Source organism: Oncorhynchus kisutch, linkage group LG10 (assembly GCF_002021735.2).
Source record: "Oncorhynchus kisutch isolate 150728-3 linkage group LG10, Okis_V2, whole genome shotgun sequence".
In the NCBI taxonomy this organism is placed as follows: Eukaryota; Metazoa; Chordata; class Actinopteri; order Salmoniformes; family Salmonidae; genus Oncorhynchus; species Oncorhynchus kisutch.
The window spans coordinates 60,379,572-60,397,678 of record NC_034183.2 but is presented as its reverse complement, the minus strand read 5'-3'; the positions used below and the strand labels follow the sequence as shown (position 1 = coordinate 60,397,678).

Genomic DNA, 18,107 nt, shown 5'->3' with positions numbered 1-18,107 from the left:
TGGTTCACACCAACACGATGAGAAAGGTGCTTAATGGTATAATATTTCAAACAGTTCAAACACTATACACTTTTTTTCCCCTCATGTCTTTATTGAGAAGTGTCTTTCAAAAGAAACAGATAAACCTTTTTTCCCCCAATTTGTTATGGTTTAAAATAATAATAAAGACCTCAAATATGTAATTAGTAATTTATAAAATGGTAATTTATGTTTAACATTTAATAATCAAGGCATCAACAAGTGTGCATATTCAAATTGATCGATTGCTCTACCCTGAACCACTGAATTAAAACCAACGCTCTAACACTCAATAAAACATGAATTACCCTTCTGTAAATCATGCTAATATTATTCAGCCATTTGTAATGTATTGAAATTAAGGTGACACGAGATGTCAAAGAGACCTTTTTGAGATAAGTATTTTGTACATGGTACAGAAAACATAACTGAATAGCCAGAATTATACATAGCAATATTATAGTATGTCAATGTAACGGGATTCTTCTGTTGAAGGAGAGGCGGACCAAAACGGACCAAGCGTGGTTATTATGATACATCTTTAATAAAGATGAAAATAGAACAATATACAAAAACAACGTGAAAAAACGAAAACAGCCCTATCTGGTGTAACCAACACAACACTGGAGGCTCTGGCGGATCCTGGCAGACTGGCGGCTCTGGCGGCTCCTGGCAGACTGGCGGCACTGGCGGCTCCTTGCAGAATGGCGGCACTGGCGGCTCCTTGCAGACTGGCGGCACTGGCGGCTGCTTGCAGACTGGCGGCACTGGCGGCTCCTTGCAGAATGGCGGCACTGGCGGCTCCTTGCAGACTGGCGGCACTGGCGGCTCCTTGCAGACTGGCGGCACTGGCGGCTCCTTGCAGACTGGCGGCACTGGCGGCACCTTGCAGACTGGCGGCACTGGCGGCTCCTTGCAGAATGGCGGCACTGGCGGCTCCTTGCAGACTGGCGGCACTGGCGGCTCCTTGCAGACTGGCGGCTCCTTGCAGACTGGCGGCACTGGCGGCACCTTGCAGACTGGCGGCACTGGCGGCTGCTAGCAGACTGGCGGCTCCTTGCAGACTGGCAGCACTGGTGGCTCCTTGCAGACTGGCGGCACTGGCGGCTCCTTGCAGACTGCCGGCACTGGCGGCTCCTTGCAGACTGGCGGCACTGGCGGCTCCTTGCAGACTGGCGGCACTGGCGGCACTGGGCAGACGGGTGGCTCAGGCGACGCTGGGCAGACTGGCGACTCTGATGTTGCTGAGCAGACGGGTAGCTCAGGCGGGCACTGGGCAGACTGGCGACTCTGATGTCGCTGGGCAGACGGGTAGCTCAGGCGGCGCTGGGCAGACGGGTAGCTCAGGCGGCGCTGGGCAGACTGGCGACTCTGATGGCGCTGGGCAGACGGGTAGCTCAGGCAGCGCTGGGCAGACTGGCAACTCTGATGGCGCTGGGCAGACGGGTAGCTCAGGCGGCACTGGGCAGACGGGCAGCTCTGGCAACGCTGGAGAGGAAGGCTCTGGCAACACTGGAGAGGAAGGCTCTGGCAGCGCTGGACTGAGGGGCTCTGGCTCCTCTGGACTGAGGGGCTCTGGCGCCTCTGGACTGAGGGGCGGGAGCTCTGGCAGCGCCGGATAGGCGGGAGACTCCGGCTGCGCTGGAGAGGAGGAAGGCTCTAGCAGCGCTGGACAGGCGGGACGCACTATCGGCCTGATGCGTGGTGCCGGCACTGGTGGTACTGGGCCGAGGACACGCACCTCAGGGCGAGTGCGGGGAGGAGAAACAGGGAGTACTGGGCTCTGGACACGCACAGGAAGCCTGGTGCGGGGGGCTGCCACCGGAGGGTTGGTGCGTGTAGGTGGCACTGGATAGACCGGACCGTGCAGGTGCACTGGAGCTCTTGAGCACCGAGCCTGCCCAACCTTACCTGGCTCGATGCCCACTCTAGCCCGGCCGATAAGATTAGCTGGTATATACCGCACCGGGCTATGCACCCGCACTGGAGACAGCGTGCGCTCCACAGCATAACACGGTGCCTGCCCGGTCTCTCTCGCTCTCCGGTAAGCACAGGAAGTCGGAGCAGGTCTCCTACCTCCTAACAAGAAATGTGAAAAACCGAAAACAGCCCTGTCTGGTGTAACCAACACAAAGACAGGAACAATCACCCACAAAACCCAACACCAAACAGGCTACCTAAATATGGTTCCCAATCAGAGACAATGACTAACACCTGCCTCTGATTGAGAACCATATCAGGCCCAAACACAGAAACAGACAAACAAGACATCCAACATAGAATGCCCACTCAGATCACACCCTGACCAAACAAAATATAGAAACATACAAAGCAAACTATGGTCAGGGTGTGACAGTCAAGCACACATTTGGGCTGTCTTTCTAAAAAAAGGGCCTTTGTTCCAAGTCTGACAAACCTAATTCCACACATTAACGTACACCACTTAAAGTAGATTGATATGTCAAATATAAAATGGTGGGTTATTGGACAAGGTTATATTGGTAAAGTTAACAGGGTCTTTTGCTGGTCATATATATAGGGGGAATGCTGAGGCAACATGGCGTGGTACAATCTAATTTACTACAAACCTGCTACCAAAGATTTATTCACAGTTATTTTTATCCACTAAGTGGATTGCAGTATCTCTATGACAGTGGTGGTTTTGATGAAAACATTTGGTGGGATCATCATTTAGGCTACCATTTAAAAATAATTCCCTCGCTTATGCTGTGCTTTGTTTTACATTTCCTGGTCCAATACTGTACAATCATGAAAGACACATGTTTTTACCGACTTGTGTGCAGTCGTCCACCTGTGTGCCAGTAAACCAGCTGAAATGACAGTGGTTAATTCTAGCTAGAGGGCTGTTTGATTCTAATGGCTGTTCCAGGGAAGTAGCTTAACATAATTATGGTAAACTCCTGCTATTTGTTTTCGAGTGCCTATGCACACTCAGACGCCTATGCAATTTAAATGCACTTTTATCTGCAATTGATGTTAAAAACGAATCCAAGGCTTGATGTGCGGTATATTCATATAGAGGAGATGATGGATTTGCTTGGCCCTGCAGCTTGCCATAGAGGGGTAAGGCAGAGTAGTGGGGTCCACTGCTGGTGTCTGGGGTTAGGAGGACAGGGGTAAGGTTTGTGGGGGCAGAGGCCATGCTGCGTGTGGGCTGGAGGGAGCTCGTCTACTCTGGTTGGGGATCTGCTGGCGTCTCGTTGGCATTGGCGTCCGTGGTCTTGTTTTCCACCTCATCGTCGGATAGGAGGTCGAGCGATGTTCCCTCCACCTGCAGCTGACGCCTGCCTGAGCGGCTGGAGGAGAAACTGACGGGGCCTCCACGCCTGCAGGGGACAGAGGGGGCCAGGAGAGGTATTAGTAAAGAGGACCCTCAATTTGGCCAATATACACAGCTGTTTGTGTGTGTGTGTGTGCGGGGGCTCTAAATACCTGAGGCGGCTCTTGAGTGTGTTGACCTCACGGCTGAGAGTGGCCTCAGTGGCATCGTCCAGCTCCCTCTGCAGCTTCCTGCGGTAGGCGTTGGCACGTGTGGCCTCCTCCTCAGCCTCCTCAAGCTGCCTCTTCAGCTGCTTCATGCGAGAGTTGGCCTTCTCCATCTGACCCAGCCAAGATCACAACAGACAACAATGATGAACAGTCAATACTAATACTTACAATACTCAGCAGTCCTATGGTCCAGTGGTTACTGGAATTAACCTACTGTAGGAAAGACTCCAATCCTAAATCTTCACACCTATCCAATCCTGGCCCACCTTTGCAAGTTGTACTGAATTGGATAGAAATCCTTCTTTAGCTGTGGAACATCTTAAAAATGGACTCTGCAGAATTCACCTCATTTCTGTTTGTGTCAAAACAAGCAGTCATTGTGTAGAGAATCCATAACCAAAAATCTATATATTTTCAGCTGTTGTACAAAACCGAAAGTAAAAGACGCAAAAACTAAACTTAAGAACGCAAAGCATAGAAATGGAGCACTTAGAACAGATCTATCGCTTCTTAGACTTGTTTTCAATGAGAATTAAATATCTATAACTCAAATGTCTATGTTAATTTGGTTAAGTCTCCCAAAAAGTTACATACTGTAGCTTTAATATCTGGGACGTCCAAACTTCAGTGACAAGCTCCTCACCTGTTCCTTGTACTGGTCGGAATGGCGGCGCTCGTCCTCCACCTGCATGCACACCTCCTTCAGCTTCTTCGCTGTCCGTCTCACAAGCTTATTGGCCGCTGCTCGCTCCCTGATAGGAGGACAGAGGAATGAGGTCATAGGACAGTTAGAGCACCACAGGAACCGCACTGTAACAAAGGCTGTCAGTCATAGATCTTCAAGTACATCTCTTAAGATTGCTTTTGACTCATTACATTGATCACATTAACATTTAGATCACATTCAAGAACCTCTCTTCCAACGGGCTGAGCTTGTTCTAAGGCCCTCATGAACTCCTCCTGAGTCTTGGTCTCCTATTTCACCTTGTCTAATAAGGTATGGAGTTGTTATAAGAGAGTTGCTGTGTTTCTCACTTAGCCTCCTGCTCCAGCTGCTCCTCCAGCTGCAGTATCTTGGCCTCCAGGGCGGTGATGGAGGCCTTGAACCGGCTCTTCACGGAGCCCTCCAGCTCGCCCAGCTTGGCCCGCAAGTCCTTGTTCTGCCTCTCCAGCTGCTGGCGCGCATTCTCACTCTTCTGGGTCATGTTGCGCTCTGCCACAAGCTCCAGGGTCAGGGTGTCCATCTGGGGGAGGAGAGGGGGAAGAGAGAGGTGGAGAGAGGAAAACAGGGAATGAAGGAGAGAGGGGAAAGTGAGAGAGATAAGAGTATTTTTTATGGTAGGGCTGAATAATGGATTGTTCCCTGGTGGTAGTAGGATCTACAATCTACTCTGCGAGAACAAATGATGCTTTGCATTTATGTAATGATCTGTTGACAGTTGTGACTGGTGTGGTAGTGACCAACTGGGTTTACAGAACAGCAAATATACAACAAATGTACTAACGTTAGTATTTTTGTTTAGTTTACAGTCACTAGGCAGAGTGGCACCTTTTCAATGAGGTACGGTCAGAGATTAATAGATCCATCTGTGTTAAGGTGCTCCTAACAGTATACGCTGATGAAGACAGCTTGTCGGTCGGAAAGGTTGGATATTAGGTTATTAAATGACTGAGTCTGCGCTAGAGTGTGCAGCTCTCCTTTTCAAAGGTCCTCCTAACAGCCATTGCAAAGCTATGTTCGATCTGTATCAGACCAGAGTCAACTGAAGTGGAATAGGCATTTTACATTCCATAATTGTAACGATTCTCCTCGTAGGTGGAAGGAGGAGAGGACCAAAGCACAGCGTGGTAAGTGTTCATCTTGTTTAATGATGAAAGAACACTTCAAAATACAAAACAACAAAGTGATAACCGAAACAGTTCTGTCTGGTGCAGACACACAAAGACTGAAAATAACCACCCACAAAACACAAAGGAAAACAGGCTACCTAAATATGGTTCTCAATCAGGGACAACGATTGACAGCTGCCTCTGATTGAGAACAATATCAGGCCAAATACAGAAATAGAAATACATAGAAAAACTAACACAGACAACCCACCCAACTCACGCCCTGACCATACTAAAACAAAAGACAAAACAAAGGAACTAAGGTCAGAACGTGACAATAATAAAATGTTACTCTAAAGTATCTTAAGAAGATAGAAGCTAATAAATATGTTTTATGTTTACTGTATATTGTATAGGCTGTAAATGTGTCTTTACGTTTGTCTATTAATGGCAGCACCAATTCATCGAGTCAAATTCTGTGAATGTGTGAATGTAGGCCACTTGGCCAATAAAAGTTGTTTTGATTCTGATAGACAGTAACGTTACTTTGAATGTCCTAGTCTCTTCCCATATCCCATACAATCACACGTCAGTGGCCCAGGGAGCGTGGGAGAAAGATAACCCAATGTTTTCTCAATAAAAAACAGGTGTATTGGCAAGAATCTAGTTATTTTGTATATTTTATGAAATAGGAATAACTCTGAATAAACGATCAATTAATTTTGTAAATAATTTTTCAACATTTTGGTGTGTGTGAGATTTGTTTACTATTTATGCTGGTAACGCGTAGATAGGCGCATCATAATTTGGTTTATGACATCACAATGTGAAATGGGCAACATATTTTGAAGTTCTGTCAAATAAGGCACAGTCTACAAATACACTGAAATGGGATGTTTGTGTTGCTGTAAAAAGGTATGTGTCTATTCTGGGCTAGAATTTGTCTAATTCTGTTACAATTTAGAGTATATTCTATTCTTTTCAGCTATTACTAGTTGTTTCATTGTCTATTTATTTGTGCCAAATGGCAGGATTTGGGACAGAGGGTATAACTGTATGCTTACAATGGTTTTATTTTTATAAACATGTATTTTTGCTATTTGTTAGCCTATGATACAGAATTCAATATGATTGGGCGACGAGTTCTTTATTTTATGGTCAGATCATGTGGTTTGGGTGTGACATTTGCTGCTAGTTCAAACATAACATATATAATGTTTCTCCAAACAGAAAAAGAAGTGCAGAGTTCGCCTCGGGATTGGGAGCCGCTGTCCATCGCCGTTCCCAATCCCACCCAAACTGACGTCATTGGATGCCGGCATGGTAACTGCGTCAGTTTGGAGAAACCGGGAGAAGAAGAACGTAAAGGATCACCACCAACTTGAATCTTCCTTTGTCTCTTCTTTCCATTTGAAACCGTCTACAACATCTCTGACGCCCCTCGACCCCTTGTCTGGCCGAACACCAATCTGCACTCCCTCACCCCCCTCACCCCCTGGATCCCCTGTCAGATCCCCTTCGACTCTCTTCAAGTTCTTCGGCCTCTCTTCCCTCTCCTCTCTCCACATGTCATCTCTCTCTTCTTCTTCTTCTTCTTCTTCTTCATTGGAAGGATCACAGACCTCCTCCCCTTTTAGTGCTTCTTCTGTTTCCCTGGCTGTCTCAACTCAGTTTTCCTCCTCCTCCCCTGCCCCCCAGTCCTCCTCTCCAAACCCCCTGGACCACCATGGAGAGACCAACAAAGACAGTGAGACTGCCAGGTACTGCAGCCTGATATCAAATTTCATGCCAACCAACACCATTAGATTGAAATGAAAAAGACAATATAATATACCTAACTTAATGCATATGTCTGTGTGTCTTTACAGAGATCTTATGAGCGCTGAGGTCAAAGAGGTGGGGGCAGTTGTTCCACAGACAAAGAGAATGGTACCCCTATTTGTTGGCATCGCAGGTCTGTAAACGGGTGCCATTTTTTGGTGCTATTTGTCTCAATTCATCTTTGACAAAGCTTCTCTCTTACCGCTCTCTGTCTCTCGGTCTCTCTCTGCAGAGGCCTCCATTGACCTGAAGACTTCCTCTGTCTCCTTGGAGAGGTAAGTACTGTATACAATAGCCACCTTCATCTCACTAAACTCTACATAAGAGTGGTCACTCACACCATGACATGGTAAGGAATATATGTATGCCTGTACATTAAAATAGTGTTCAAACAGACCGATTGGTGTTGAGCTACTGCTACTGAGGCCTCTACCCTGTCTCTCTTCCTCCAGGCCATTGGTCAGGTCTCGGGAAGCCATGGCTTGCCTCCCCAACCTGGTCAGCAAGAGTAGCACCCAGCTGGGGGAGCAGAGCTGCACAGGCGAGGGCGAAGACAACACCAAGCTCCTCGGGTAAAACACACACACATCTACACACACACACACACAAACCTACTCTTATCTATGAGATCTGCTTTTTGTTTTAAATAATTCAGTGTGGTACTCAGAGTTATCTTGTGTTCATGCCTTACAAATCCATTCATTAGTTTACCTTTGGTCCACTGTTCAGATATTAGTGTGTAACTGATGGCTTCTTTCCTACAGGTTGCCTAATATTGGCAACACCTGCTTCATGAACTCTGCTCTGCAGTGCCTGCTGGGGCTGCCAGCATTTTGCAGAGACATCCTGAGACAGCAGAACATCTGGATTTCCTCCCCCTCCTCTAAACTGCTATGGTATACAGCCTCGCTCTCACCCTCCTGTCCCACCTGTACACACACTGACCCACCCACCTAGACGCTTATAGTTACAGTACACAAGTTCCGCCTCGATGTATGTGTCAGTGGAGGCTGCTGAGGGGAGGACGGCTTGTAATGATGTCTGAAACGGAGCAAATGGAATGGCATCAAAGACACATGTATGTTTGTATGTATCCATCTATCTATCTATCTATCTATCTATCTATCTATCTATCTATCTATCTATCTATCTATCTATCTATCTGTCTATGTATGGATGGATGGATGGATGGATGGATGGATGGATGGATATATATTGTCCTTCGTACACTCTTAGTGTCTCATGATTTTTAAGATAAAAACAAACCCAACTCAGCTTCTGATTAACACCAGAGATGATTTCCTGTCACAGTCAGGAATGAGTTGAATCATATTTGACCAGAAGCTCAAGTAGAAGCACAGAGCTAATCTGTGGCCAAGGTGAGAGATTGAAACCTGAATGCATGCTCTTTGTCTCCCTCCACAGCTGCTTTGCCAAGTTACATCAGGCCAGGCTTTCTGGAGGCACTGTTAATGCTAAGAACAAGGAAAATAAGAAAATCCTTCAAACAGTCAAGCGCTGCCTTTCCGTTGTCAATGAGGACTATGAGGAAGACTATGAACAGGTAAGATATTATTTGCTAAAAGACTCACTTAACAATAAACCTGGGACACGTGACAGTGTTTTTCCTCAGCTCTGTTTCAGTTGTAGTTGTTTATGTATTTTCTGCTTCTTTCCCATTCTTCTCTTAGGATGCCCATGAATGTGTGTTGCTCCTCCTCTTTCAGCTGAAGGAGGAGGGTATGGCATTAAAGGGCTCACCAGAGCCATACACCTGCCCCGTGAAGCAGTTAGAATTCAAGCTGAAGACTTCCCGTACCTGCACCAGGTAACAGCTGTCATTTGTATACGGTGTACCTTGATGTCTTCATCACATTTGTGAGGAGGTTTAATGTCAGCATAACATGCAGGATACAGAGGTAAAGCATTAAGATAGTGTGTAGAGGGATCAAAAGGTTTGTGTTGGATAGCTGATGCATTTCTCTCCGTACTTCTGAAGCTGTGGAGTTATAGTGTATGGTCAGGAGGATTATAATCACCTGTCACTGAGCCTGAGCCATTACCTGACACACAGCCTGGACCTCTACTTTAAGGTCAGCACTTAGCTTAAACCAAGAGTTAGTATGTCAAGGAACACTATCATTAATGTCATAATGTTCATAATTGTATTGCTATCCTTTGTCACCTAGCCATCTGCGTTAGAGTGTGCATGCAGGGTGTGCTCAGGCAGCACAGCATCTGTGACTAGGCACTTCCTCACGCTGCCCCGGTGAGTCCCCCCATCATCATCTCAGATTTCAATTGACAGTCCTGATCTAACTCACCAAACTGGGTTATTTAATTGAGTACAAGACTGATTCCTTTGTCTGTGTGAATGCCTGCCTGGTCGTCTGTCTGTCTGTCTGTCTGTCTGTCTGTCTGTCTGTCTGTCTGTCTGTCTGTCTGTCTGTCTGTCTGTCTGTCTGTCTGTCTGTCTGTCTGTCTGTCTGTCTGTCTGTCTGTCTGTCTGTCTGTCTTTGTGAATGCCTGCCTGCCTGCCTGTCTGTCTCTGAGCAGGGTCCTAATGCTTCATATCAAGCGATTTACTGCAGGCTACTGGGAGCCAGAGAAGTTGGATGATCCCATGTCCATCCCTGCAGAAATAACCCTCCCAGCCGTATGTGGGAAGACAGCCCATGTCCAGTATGGAGCCAGGTTGGTTTACACTCTGTTTGGGGACATTGCACATTGAGTAGCCAACACACACCATGATTTTCACACACTAGATATTTATTTTCAATGCCATCAATTTACACAGGGCAAGCTCCCTGGGTAGAAACAACATGGACAACACACCTGCAAACTCCCCGAAAGGCACCCTTGATAGACCAGGTAGGACATTGTGTTACTGACTTCATGCAGAACACCCTCTCATGAAACAGGACTGTTGAGGAAAGCAAGTCGGAAGCTGAAGTTAAGAGTATATTTGTTGATGGGTTTCCACTTCACTTTCTGGTTTGTATTTACACTATATTTGATATACCCCCACCAGATTCAAATTCCTCTGACCAGCTAGAGAAACCAGCTGACAGTGAGAAAAAGCAGCAGGCAGCCGCTGTGGTGAGGAGAGAGAGAGAGAGAGAGAGAGAGAGAGAGAGAAAAATAAATAACAGATAATTAGATCCAGTTGAGATAGTGGGCGGATCAAGATAAGGCAGTTATAGAAGGCACCCCTATCCTGTCGACAAAATAACAATCCTATTATTAAATGTGTTTCCTTACAGAGACACCAGCCAGACAATATCTACAAATTGTCAAGTGTGATCTCACATCTGGGAGACAACATGTATACAGGTATGCAGGCATGCAGGTAGGCAGGCATGCAGGTAGGCAGGCACGCAGGTATGCAGGCACGCACACACAATTATGAAAGCTTAATGTACACTCTATTTTGTTTCCCTTGTTCCCTAGGCCACTACATCAGTGATGTTTTGGACAGCCGTGGCAGTGGGTGGCTCTGCCTGGATGACGCACATGTCTTGAGGACAGATGAGGCCACTGTGCTGAAGGAGATTGCACAGACTGCCTACATCCTGTTCTATGTCTGCAGGTAAGGCTCTAGGCCACAAATTTGAGAAGAATGTCACAAATGGAGTCAATGACGACAATGAGTTATCAAGAAAAAAAAAGTGTTTACCAAAGCTAGAAAGATGATTCCTTGACCACGCATTAAGAGTTATCCCTTTAACCTGTGATCCCTCTGTATGTGTTATTTTTCAGACATTGTATGTACATGTAAGATCTCCCTGTCATTTCTCATTGAAGTAGAGAAGGTGAAGGAGACCAGGCCCCTCACTACCAGGAGAAGCACCAGGAGAACCCATCATTAAACTCAGGGAGAGGCACAGCGCTCAGGGACCACCTGGAGTAGCACGTACCACACACCAAGAAACATCAGATTAATCGAATTAGGCTGCCCTACACCACCATCAACTGCCTTAGACCACCATCAAGCTGCCTTAGACCACCATCAAGCTGCCCTACACCCCCATCAGACTGCCCTACTCCACCATCAAGCTGCCCTATACCACCATCAAGCTGCCCTAGACCACCATCAAGCTGCGTTACACCACCATCAAGCTGCCCTACACCACCATCAAGCTGCCTTAGACCACCATCAACTGCCTTAGACCACCATCAAGCTGCCCTACACCACCATCAAGCTGCCCTAGACCACCATCAAGCCTCCCTACACCACCATCAAGCTGCCCTACTCCACCATCAAGCTGCCCTATACCACCATCAAGCTGCCCTAGACCACCATCAAGCTGCCCTAGACCACCATCAAGCTGCCCTAGACCACCATCAAGCTGCCCTACACCACCATCAAGCTGCCCTAGACCACCATCAAGCCTCCCTACACCACCATCAAGCTGCCCTACACCACCATCAGACTATCCTAGACCACCATCAAGCTGCCCTAGACCACCATCAGACTATCCTAGACCATTAGGACATCACACTGCCCTAAACCACCTGGACACCAAGCTGCCCTAGACCACCAGAACACCAGGCTGCCCTAGACCACCAGAACACCAGGCTGCCCTAGACCACCTGGACATCAGGCTGCCCTAGACCACCAGGCTGCCCTAGACCACCAGAAGAAACAGCCTACACCACAAAGCATGTACCCACTCTAGGCCATCTACTGTATGTTTACAATTATATAAATATAAAACATCTCACCGACCGAGTGCAATTAATGTTCTTTTACTGTACATGGTAGTGAATAAATGTACCTACAGTGCATTCAGAAAGTATTCAGATCCCTTGACTTGTTCCACATTTAGTTAAGTTACAGCCTTATTCTAAAATGGATTAATTATTTTTTTCTTCTTCTCATCAATCTACCCCATAATGACAGCAAAAACAGGTTTTTAGATTTTTTTGCAAATTTTTCAAGGAAACATAAAGCTAAACTATCACATATACATAAGAATTCAGACCCTTTACTCAGTACTTTGTTGAAGCACCTTTGGCAGCGATTACAGCCTCAAGTTTTCTTGGGTATGACACTATAAGCTTAGCACATCTGTATTTGGGGAGTTTCTCTCATTCTTCTCTGCAGATCCTCTCAAGCTCTGTCAGGTTGGATGGGGAGCATCGCTGCACAGCTATTTTCAGGTCTCCAGAGATGTTCAATCAGGTTCAAGTCCGGGCTCTGGCTGGGCCACTCAAGGACATTCAGAGACTTGTCCCCAAGCCACACCTGCGTTGTCTTGGCTGTGTGCTAAGGGTCGTTGTCCTGTTGGAAGGTGAACCTTCGCCCCAGTCTGAGATCCTGAACACTCTGGAGCTGGTTTTCATCAAGCATCTCTCTGTGCTTTGTGCCATTCATCTTTCCCTCGATTCTGACTAGTCTACCAGTCCCTGCTGCTGAAAAACATCCCCACAGCATGATGCTGCCACCACCATGCTTCACCGTAGAAATGGTGCCAGGTTTCCTCCAGACATGGCGCTTGGCATTCAGGCCAAAGAGTTCAAGAATCTTGATTCTCATAGTCTGAGAGTCTTTAGGTGGCTTTTGGCAAACTCCAAGCGTGCTGTCATGTGCCTTTTACTGAGAAGTGGCTTCAGTCTGGCCACTCTACCATAAAGACCTGATTGGTGGAGTGCTGCAGAGATGGTTGTCCTGGAGGTTTCTCTAATCTCCACAGAGGAACTCTGGAGCTCTGTCATAGTGACCATCAGGTTCCTGATAGCTCAGTTTGGTCAGGCGGCCAGCTCTAGGAGTCTTTGGGGTTCCAAACTTCTTCCATTTAGGAATGATGGAGGACAATTCCTTCAACCTCATGGTTTGGTTTTTGTTCTGACATGCACTGTGAACTGGGACCTTATATAGATGGCTGTGTGCCTTTTCAAATCATGTACAATCATGTACAAGTATTTCTGTTTTTATTTTGTATACATTTGCTACAATGTCTAAAAACCTGTCTTCACTTTGTCATTATGGGGTATTGTGTGTAGATTGATGATTTTTTAGATCCATTTTGAATAAGGCTGTAACATAACATGTGGAAAAAGTCAAGGGGTGTGAATACGTTCTGAATGCACTGTATAAGAGGCAATCTCTATCATTCATTCATGTTGCGTAAAAAGAGGAAATAGTTAATATTACAACAATATTGTGTGTCTGTGCACAGTCTATCTACGCACTCCCTCAGGGTTTTAATGTAACCACAAATACAATGAAGTAAGGGAACAATGAATGGCAATGTAACATAGACCATACATCACATATCAGTTTGGAGACAGTCTTGACCTACAACTACTGTGGGAAAGACTAAGAGGACATCAATGTGTTGCACAAGAAATATAGAAGAAAAAAAATATTTTCTATAATGGATGTGTTTATTGGTCTTTTACAAACAACAACAAAAAAAGTCTAGAAATACAAGAAATAAAAGGAGATGATGAATACCTGGTCGTCAACAGCCAGTCCACTAATAATAACAACCTTCAGGATGTTAAAGCTTTGAACCCAATGAAATCCTACTTTCTGCCTGGCAGACAGAAGGCTCCATAAATCATTCTGTTATAACACTGGTTCACACCAACACGATGAGAAAGGTGCTTATGGTATAATATGACACTAAAGCTATGAAACTGGTTCAAACACGATACACTTTTTCCCCTCATGTCTTTATTGTCTTTCAAAAGAAACAGATAAACCTTTTTCCCCCCAATTTGTTCTGGTTTAAAATAATAATAAAGACCTCAAATATGTAATTAGTCATTTACAAAATGGTCATTTATGTTTAACATTTAATAATCAAGGCATCAACAAGTGTGCATATTCAAATTGATCGATTGCTCTTCCCTGAACCACTGAATTAAAACCAACGCTCTAACACTCAATAAAACATGAATTACCCTTCTGTAAATCATGCGAATATTATTCAGCCATTTGTAATGTATTGAAATTAAGGTGACACGAGATGTCAAAGAGACCTTTTTGAGTTAAGTATTTTGTACATGGTACAGAAAACATAACTGAATAGCCAGAATTATACATAGCAATATTATAGTATGTCAAGCACACATTTGGGCTGTCTTCCTAAAAAAAGGGCCTTTGCTCCAAGTCTGACAAACCTAATTCCACACATTATCGTACACCACTTAAAGTAGATTGATATGTCAAATATAAAATGGTGGGTTATTGGACAAGGTTATATTGGTAAAGTTAACAGGGTCTTTTGCTGGTCATATATATAGGGGGAATGCTGAGGCAACATGGCGTGGTACAATCTAATTTACTACCAACCTTCTACTAAGGAGTTATTCACCTAGTTATTTTTATACTAAACTAAGTGGATTGCAGTATCTCTATGACAGTGGTGGTTTTGATGAAAACATTTGGTGGGATCATCATTTAGGCTACCATTTAAAAATAATTCCCTCGCTTATGCTGTGCTTTGTTTTACATTTCCTGGTCCAATACTGTACAATCATGAAAGACACATGTTTTTACCGACTTGTGTGCAGTCGTCCACCTGTGTGCCAGTAAACCAGCTGAAATGACAGAGGTTAATTCTAGCAAGAGGGCTGTTTGATTCTAATGGCTGTTCCAGGGAAGTAGCTTAACATAATTATGGTAAACTCCTGCTATTTGTTTTCAAGTGCCTATGCACACTCAGACTCCTATGCAATTTAAATGCACTTTTATCTGCAATTGATGTTAAAAACGAATCCAAGGCTGGATGTGCGGTATATTCATATAGAGGAGATGATGGATTTGCTTGGCCCTGCAGCTTGCCATAGAGGGGTAAGGCAGAGTAGTGGGGTCCACTGCTGGTGTCTGGGGTTAGGAGAACAGGGGTAAGGTTTGTGGGGGCGGAGGCCATGCTGCGTGTGGGCTTGAGGGAGACCGTCTACTCTGGTTGGGGAGCTGCTGGCGTCTCGTTGGCATTGGCGTCCGTGGTCTTGTTTTCCACCTCATCGTCGGATAGGAGGTCGAGCGATGTTCCCTCCACCTGCAGCTGACGCCTGCCTGAGCGGCTGGAGGAGAAACTGATGGGGCCTCCACGCCTGCAGGGGACAGAGGGGGCCAGGAGAGGTATTATTAACGAGGACCATCAATTTGGCCAATATACACATCTGTTTGTGTGTGTGTGGGGGGGGACTCTAAATACCTGAGTCGGCTCTTGAGTGTGTTGACCTCACGGCTGAGACCCTCGCTGCTCTCAGTTGCATCGTCCAGCTCCCTCTGCAGCTTCCTGCGGTAGGCGTTGGCACGTGTGGCCTCCTCCTCAGCCTCCTCAAGCTGCCTCTTCAGCTGCTTCATGCGAGAGTTGGCCTTCTCCATCTGACCCAGCCAGGAGTCACAACAGACATCAACAATGATGAACAGTCAATACTAATACTTACCATACTCAGCAGTCCTATGGTCCAGTGGTTACTGGAAATAACCTACTCTAGGAAAGACTTCAATCCTGAATCTTCACACCTATCCAATCCTGGCCCACCTTTGCAAATATCTATAACTCAAATGTCTATGTTAATTTGGTTAAGTCTCCCAAAAAGTTACATATTGTAGCTTTAATATCTGGGACGTCCAAACTTCCGTGACAAGCTCCTCACCTGTTCCTTGTACTGGTCGGAATGGCGGCGCTCGTCCTCCACCTGCATGCACACCTCCTTCAGCTTCTTCTCTGTCCGTCTCACAAGCTTATTGGCCGCTGCTCGCTCCCTGATAGGAGGACAGAGGAATGAGGTCATAGGACAGTTAGAGCACCACAGGAACCGCACTGTAACAAAGGCTGTCAGTCATAGATCTTCAAGTACATCTCTTAAGATTGCTTTTGACTCATTACATTGATCACATTAACATTTAGATCACATTCAAGAACCTCTCTTCCAACGGGCTGAGCTTGTTCTAAGGCCCTCATGAACTCCTGAGTCTTGGTCTCCTATTTCACCTTGTCTAATAAGATATGGAGTTGTTATAAGAGAGTTGCTGTGTTTCTCACTTAGCCTCCTGCTCCAGCTGCTCCTCCAGCTGCAGTATCTTGGCCTCCAGGGCGTTGATGGAGGCCTTGAACCGGCACTTCACGGAGCCCTCCAGCTCACCCAGCTTGGCCCGCAAGACCTTGTTCTGCCTCTCCAGCTGCTGGCGCGCATTCTCACTCTTCTGGGTCATGCTGCGCTCTGCCACAAGCTCCAGGGTCAGGGTGTCCATCTGGGGGAGGAGAGGGGGAAGAGAGAGGTGGAGAGAGGAAAACAGGGAATGAAGGAGAGAGGGGAAAGTGAGAGAGAGATAAGAGTATTTTTTATGGTAGGGCTGAATAATGGATTGTTCCCTGGTGGTAGTCGGATCTACAATCTACTCTGCGAGAACAAATGATGCTTTGCATTTATGTAATGATCTGTTGACAGTTGTGACTGGTGTGGTAGTGACCAACTGGGTTTACAGAACAGCAAATATACAACAAATGTACTAACGTTAGTATTTTTGTTTAGTTTACAGTCACTAGGCAGAGTGGCACCTTTTCAATGAGGTACGGTCAGAGATTAATAGGTCCATCTGTGTTAAGGTGCTCCTAACAGTATACGCTGATGAAGACAGCTTGTCGGTCGGAAAGGTTGGATATTAGGTTATTAAATGACTGAGTCTGCGCTAGAGTGTGCAGCTCTCCTTTTCAAAGGTCCTCCTAACAGCCATTGCAAAGCTATGTTCGATCTGTATCAGACCAGAGTCAACTGAAGTGGAATAGGCATTTTACATTCCATAATTGTAACGATTCTCCTCGTAGGTGGAAGGAGGAGAGGACCAAAGCACAGCGTAGTAAGTGTTCATCTTATTTAATGATGAAAGAACACTTCAAAATACAAAACAACAAAGTGATAACCGAAACAGTTCTGTCTGGTGCAGACACACAAAGACTGAAAATAACCACCCACAAAACACAAAGGAAAACAGGCTACCTAAATATGGTTCTCAATCAGGGACAACGATTGACAGCTGCCTCTGATTGAGAACAATATCAGGCCAAATACAGAAATAGAAATACATAGAAAAACTAACACAGACAACCCACCCAACTCACGCCCTGACCATACTAAAACAAAAGACAAAACAAAGGAACTAAGGTCAGAACGTGACAATAATAAAATGTTACTCTCAAGTATCTTAAGAAGATAGAAGCTAATAAATATGTTTTATGTTTACTGTATATTGTATAGGCTGTAAATGTGTCTTTACGTTTGTCTATTAATGGCAGCACCAATTCATCGAGTCAAATTCTGTGAATGTGTGAATGTAGGCCACTTGGCCAATAAAAGTTGTTTTGATTTTGATAGACTGTAACGTTACTTTGAATGTCCTAGTCTCTTCCCATATCCCATACAATCACACGTCAGTGGCCCAGGGAGCGTGGGAGAAAGATAACCCAATGTTTTCTCAATAAAAAACAGGTGTATTGGCAAGAATCTAGTTATTTTGTATATTTTATGAAATAGGAATAACTCTGAATACACGATCAATTCATTTTGTAAATAATTTTTCAACATTTTGGTGTGTGTGAGATTTGTTGGCTATTTATGCTGGTAACGCGTAGATAGGCGCATCATAATTTGGTTTATGACATCACAATGTGAAATGGGCAACATATTTTGAAGTTCTGTCAAATAAGGCACAGTCTACAAATACACTGAAATGGGATGTTTGTGTTGCTGTAAAAAGGTATGTGTCTATTCTGGGCTAGAATTTGTCTAATTCTGTTACAATTTAGAGTATATTCTATTCTTTTCAGCTATTACTAGTTGTTTCATTGTCTATTTATTTGTGCCAAATGGCAGGATTTGGGACAGAGGGTATAACTGTATGGTTACAATGGTTTTATTTTTATAAACATGTATTTTTGCTATTTGTTAGCCTATGATACAGAATT

General features: G+C 45.2%; 3 protein-coding genes across 5 annotated transcripts; 1 reads left to right on the top strand and 2 right to left on the bottom strand.

The window, feature by feature from the left end:
- Positions 1-2,432: 2,432 nt before the first annotated feature.
- LOC116375898 (myosin heavy chain, embryonic smooth muscle isoform-like) lies at positions 2,433-5,478 on the bottom strand. Its single transcript, XM_031834420.1, has 5 exons — positions 5,078-5,478; positions 4,564-4,772; positions 4,172-4,280; positions 3,472-3,638; positions 2,433-3,365 (listed from the first exon to the last, which is right to left on the bottom strand). The coding sequence occupies exons 2-5, from the start codon at positions 4,770-4,772 to the stop codon at positions 3,209-3,211; spliced, it is 642 nt and encodes a 213-aa protein (XP_031690280.1). The 5' UTR covers positions 5,078-5,478; the 3' UTR covers positions 2,433-3,208.
- Positions 5,479-7,644: 2,166 nt separating this feature from the next.
- On the top strand, positions 7,645-11,324 carry LOC116375896 (ubiquitin carboxyl-terminal hydrolase 37-like). 3 transcript variants are annotated; one of them, XR_004211310.1, is made up of 11 exons: positions 7,645-7,751; positions 7,944-8,075; positions 8,605-8,743; positions 8,871-9,007; positions 9,179-9,272; positions 9,369-9,448; positions 9,736-9,873; positions 9,977-10,050; positions 10,443-10,528; positions 10,630-10,768; positions 10,984-11,096. XR_004211310.1 is itself a non-coding variant. In XM_031834417.1 (10 exons), exons 1-10 carry the CDS (start codon positions 7,657-7,659, stop codon positions 11,087-11,089), a joined length of 1,134 nt encoding a protein of 377 aa, XP_031690277.1. In that variant the 5' UTR covers positions 7,645-7,656; the 3' UTR covers positions 11,090-11,324. The 3 variants fall into 3 exon arrangements, 2 of the variants coding, with proteins under 2 accessions (XP_031690277.1, XP_031690278.1); XM_031834417.1 differs by lacking the exon at positions 10,443-10,528 and having other exon boundaries at positions 10,984-11,324; XM_031834418.1 differs by lacking the exon at positions 10,984-11,096 and having other exon boundaries at positions 10,443-10,512; positions 10,630-10,753.
- Positions 11,325-13,555: 2,231 nt separating this feature from the next.
- LOC116375897 (myosin heavy chain, embryonic smooth muscle isoform-like) lies at positions 13,556-17,118 on the bottom strand. The gene is made up of 5 exons (XM_031834419.1): positions 16,704-17,118; positions 16,188-16,396; positions 15,799-15,907; positions 15,351-15,523; positions 13,556-15,246 (listed from the first exon to the last, which is right to left on the bottom strand). The coding sequence occupies exons 2-5, from the start codon at positions 16,394-16,396 to the stop codon at positions 15,090-15,092; spliced, it is 648 nt and encodes a 215-aa protein (XP_031690279.1). The 5' UTR covers positions 16,704-17,118; the 3' UTR covers positions 13,556-15,089.
- Between the last annotated feature and the right edge of the window lie 989 nt (positions 17,119-18,107).

Excerpts from the sequence above, each read along its gene's own strand:
- LOC116375898 (XM_031834420.1), bottom strand. The coding sequence starts at position 4,772 with ATGGACACCCTGACCCTGGAGCTTGTGGCAGAGCGCAACATGACCCAG. Across the intron at positions 3,639-4,171 it reads CCGACCAGTACAAGGAACAG|ATGGAGAAGGCCAACTCTCG; the intron begins GTGAGGAGCTTG and ends TGGCTGGGTCAG. Across the intron at positions 3,366-3,471 it reads ACACTCAAGAGCCGCCTCAG|GCGTGGAGGCCCCGTCAGTT; the intron begins GTATTTAGAGCC and ends TGTCCCCTGCAG.
- LOC116375896 (XM_031834417.1), top strand. The coding sequence starts at position 7,657 with ATGGCTTGCCTCCCCAACCTGGTCAGCAAGAGTAGCACCCAGCTGGGG. Across the intron at positions 8,744-8,870 it reads ATGAGGAAGACTATGAACAG|GATGCCCATGAATGTGTGTT; the intron begins GTAAGATATTAT and ends TTCTTCTCTTAG. Across the intron at positions 9,449-9,735 it reads CACTTCCTCACGCTGCCCCG|GGTCCTAATGCTTCATATCA; the intron begins GTGAGTCCCCCC and ends GTCTCTGAGCAG.
- LOC116375897 (XM_031834419.1), bottom strand. The coding sequence starts at position 16,396 with ATGGACACCCTGACCCTGGAGCTTGTGGCAGAGCGCAGCATGACCCAG. Across the intron at positions 15,908-16,187 it reads CAGCTGGAGCAGGAGGCTAA|GGAGCGAGCAGCGGCCAATA; the intron begins GTGAGAAACACA and ends TCCTCCTATCAG. Across the intron at positions 15,524-15,798 it reads CCGACCAGTACAAGGAACAG|ATGGAGAAGGCCAACTCTCG; the intron begins GTGAGGAGCTTG and ends TGGCTGGGTCAG.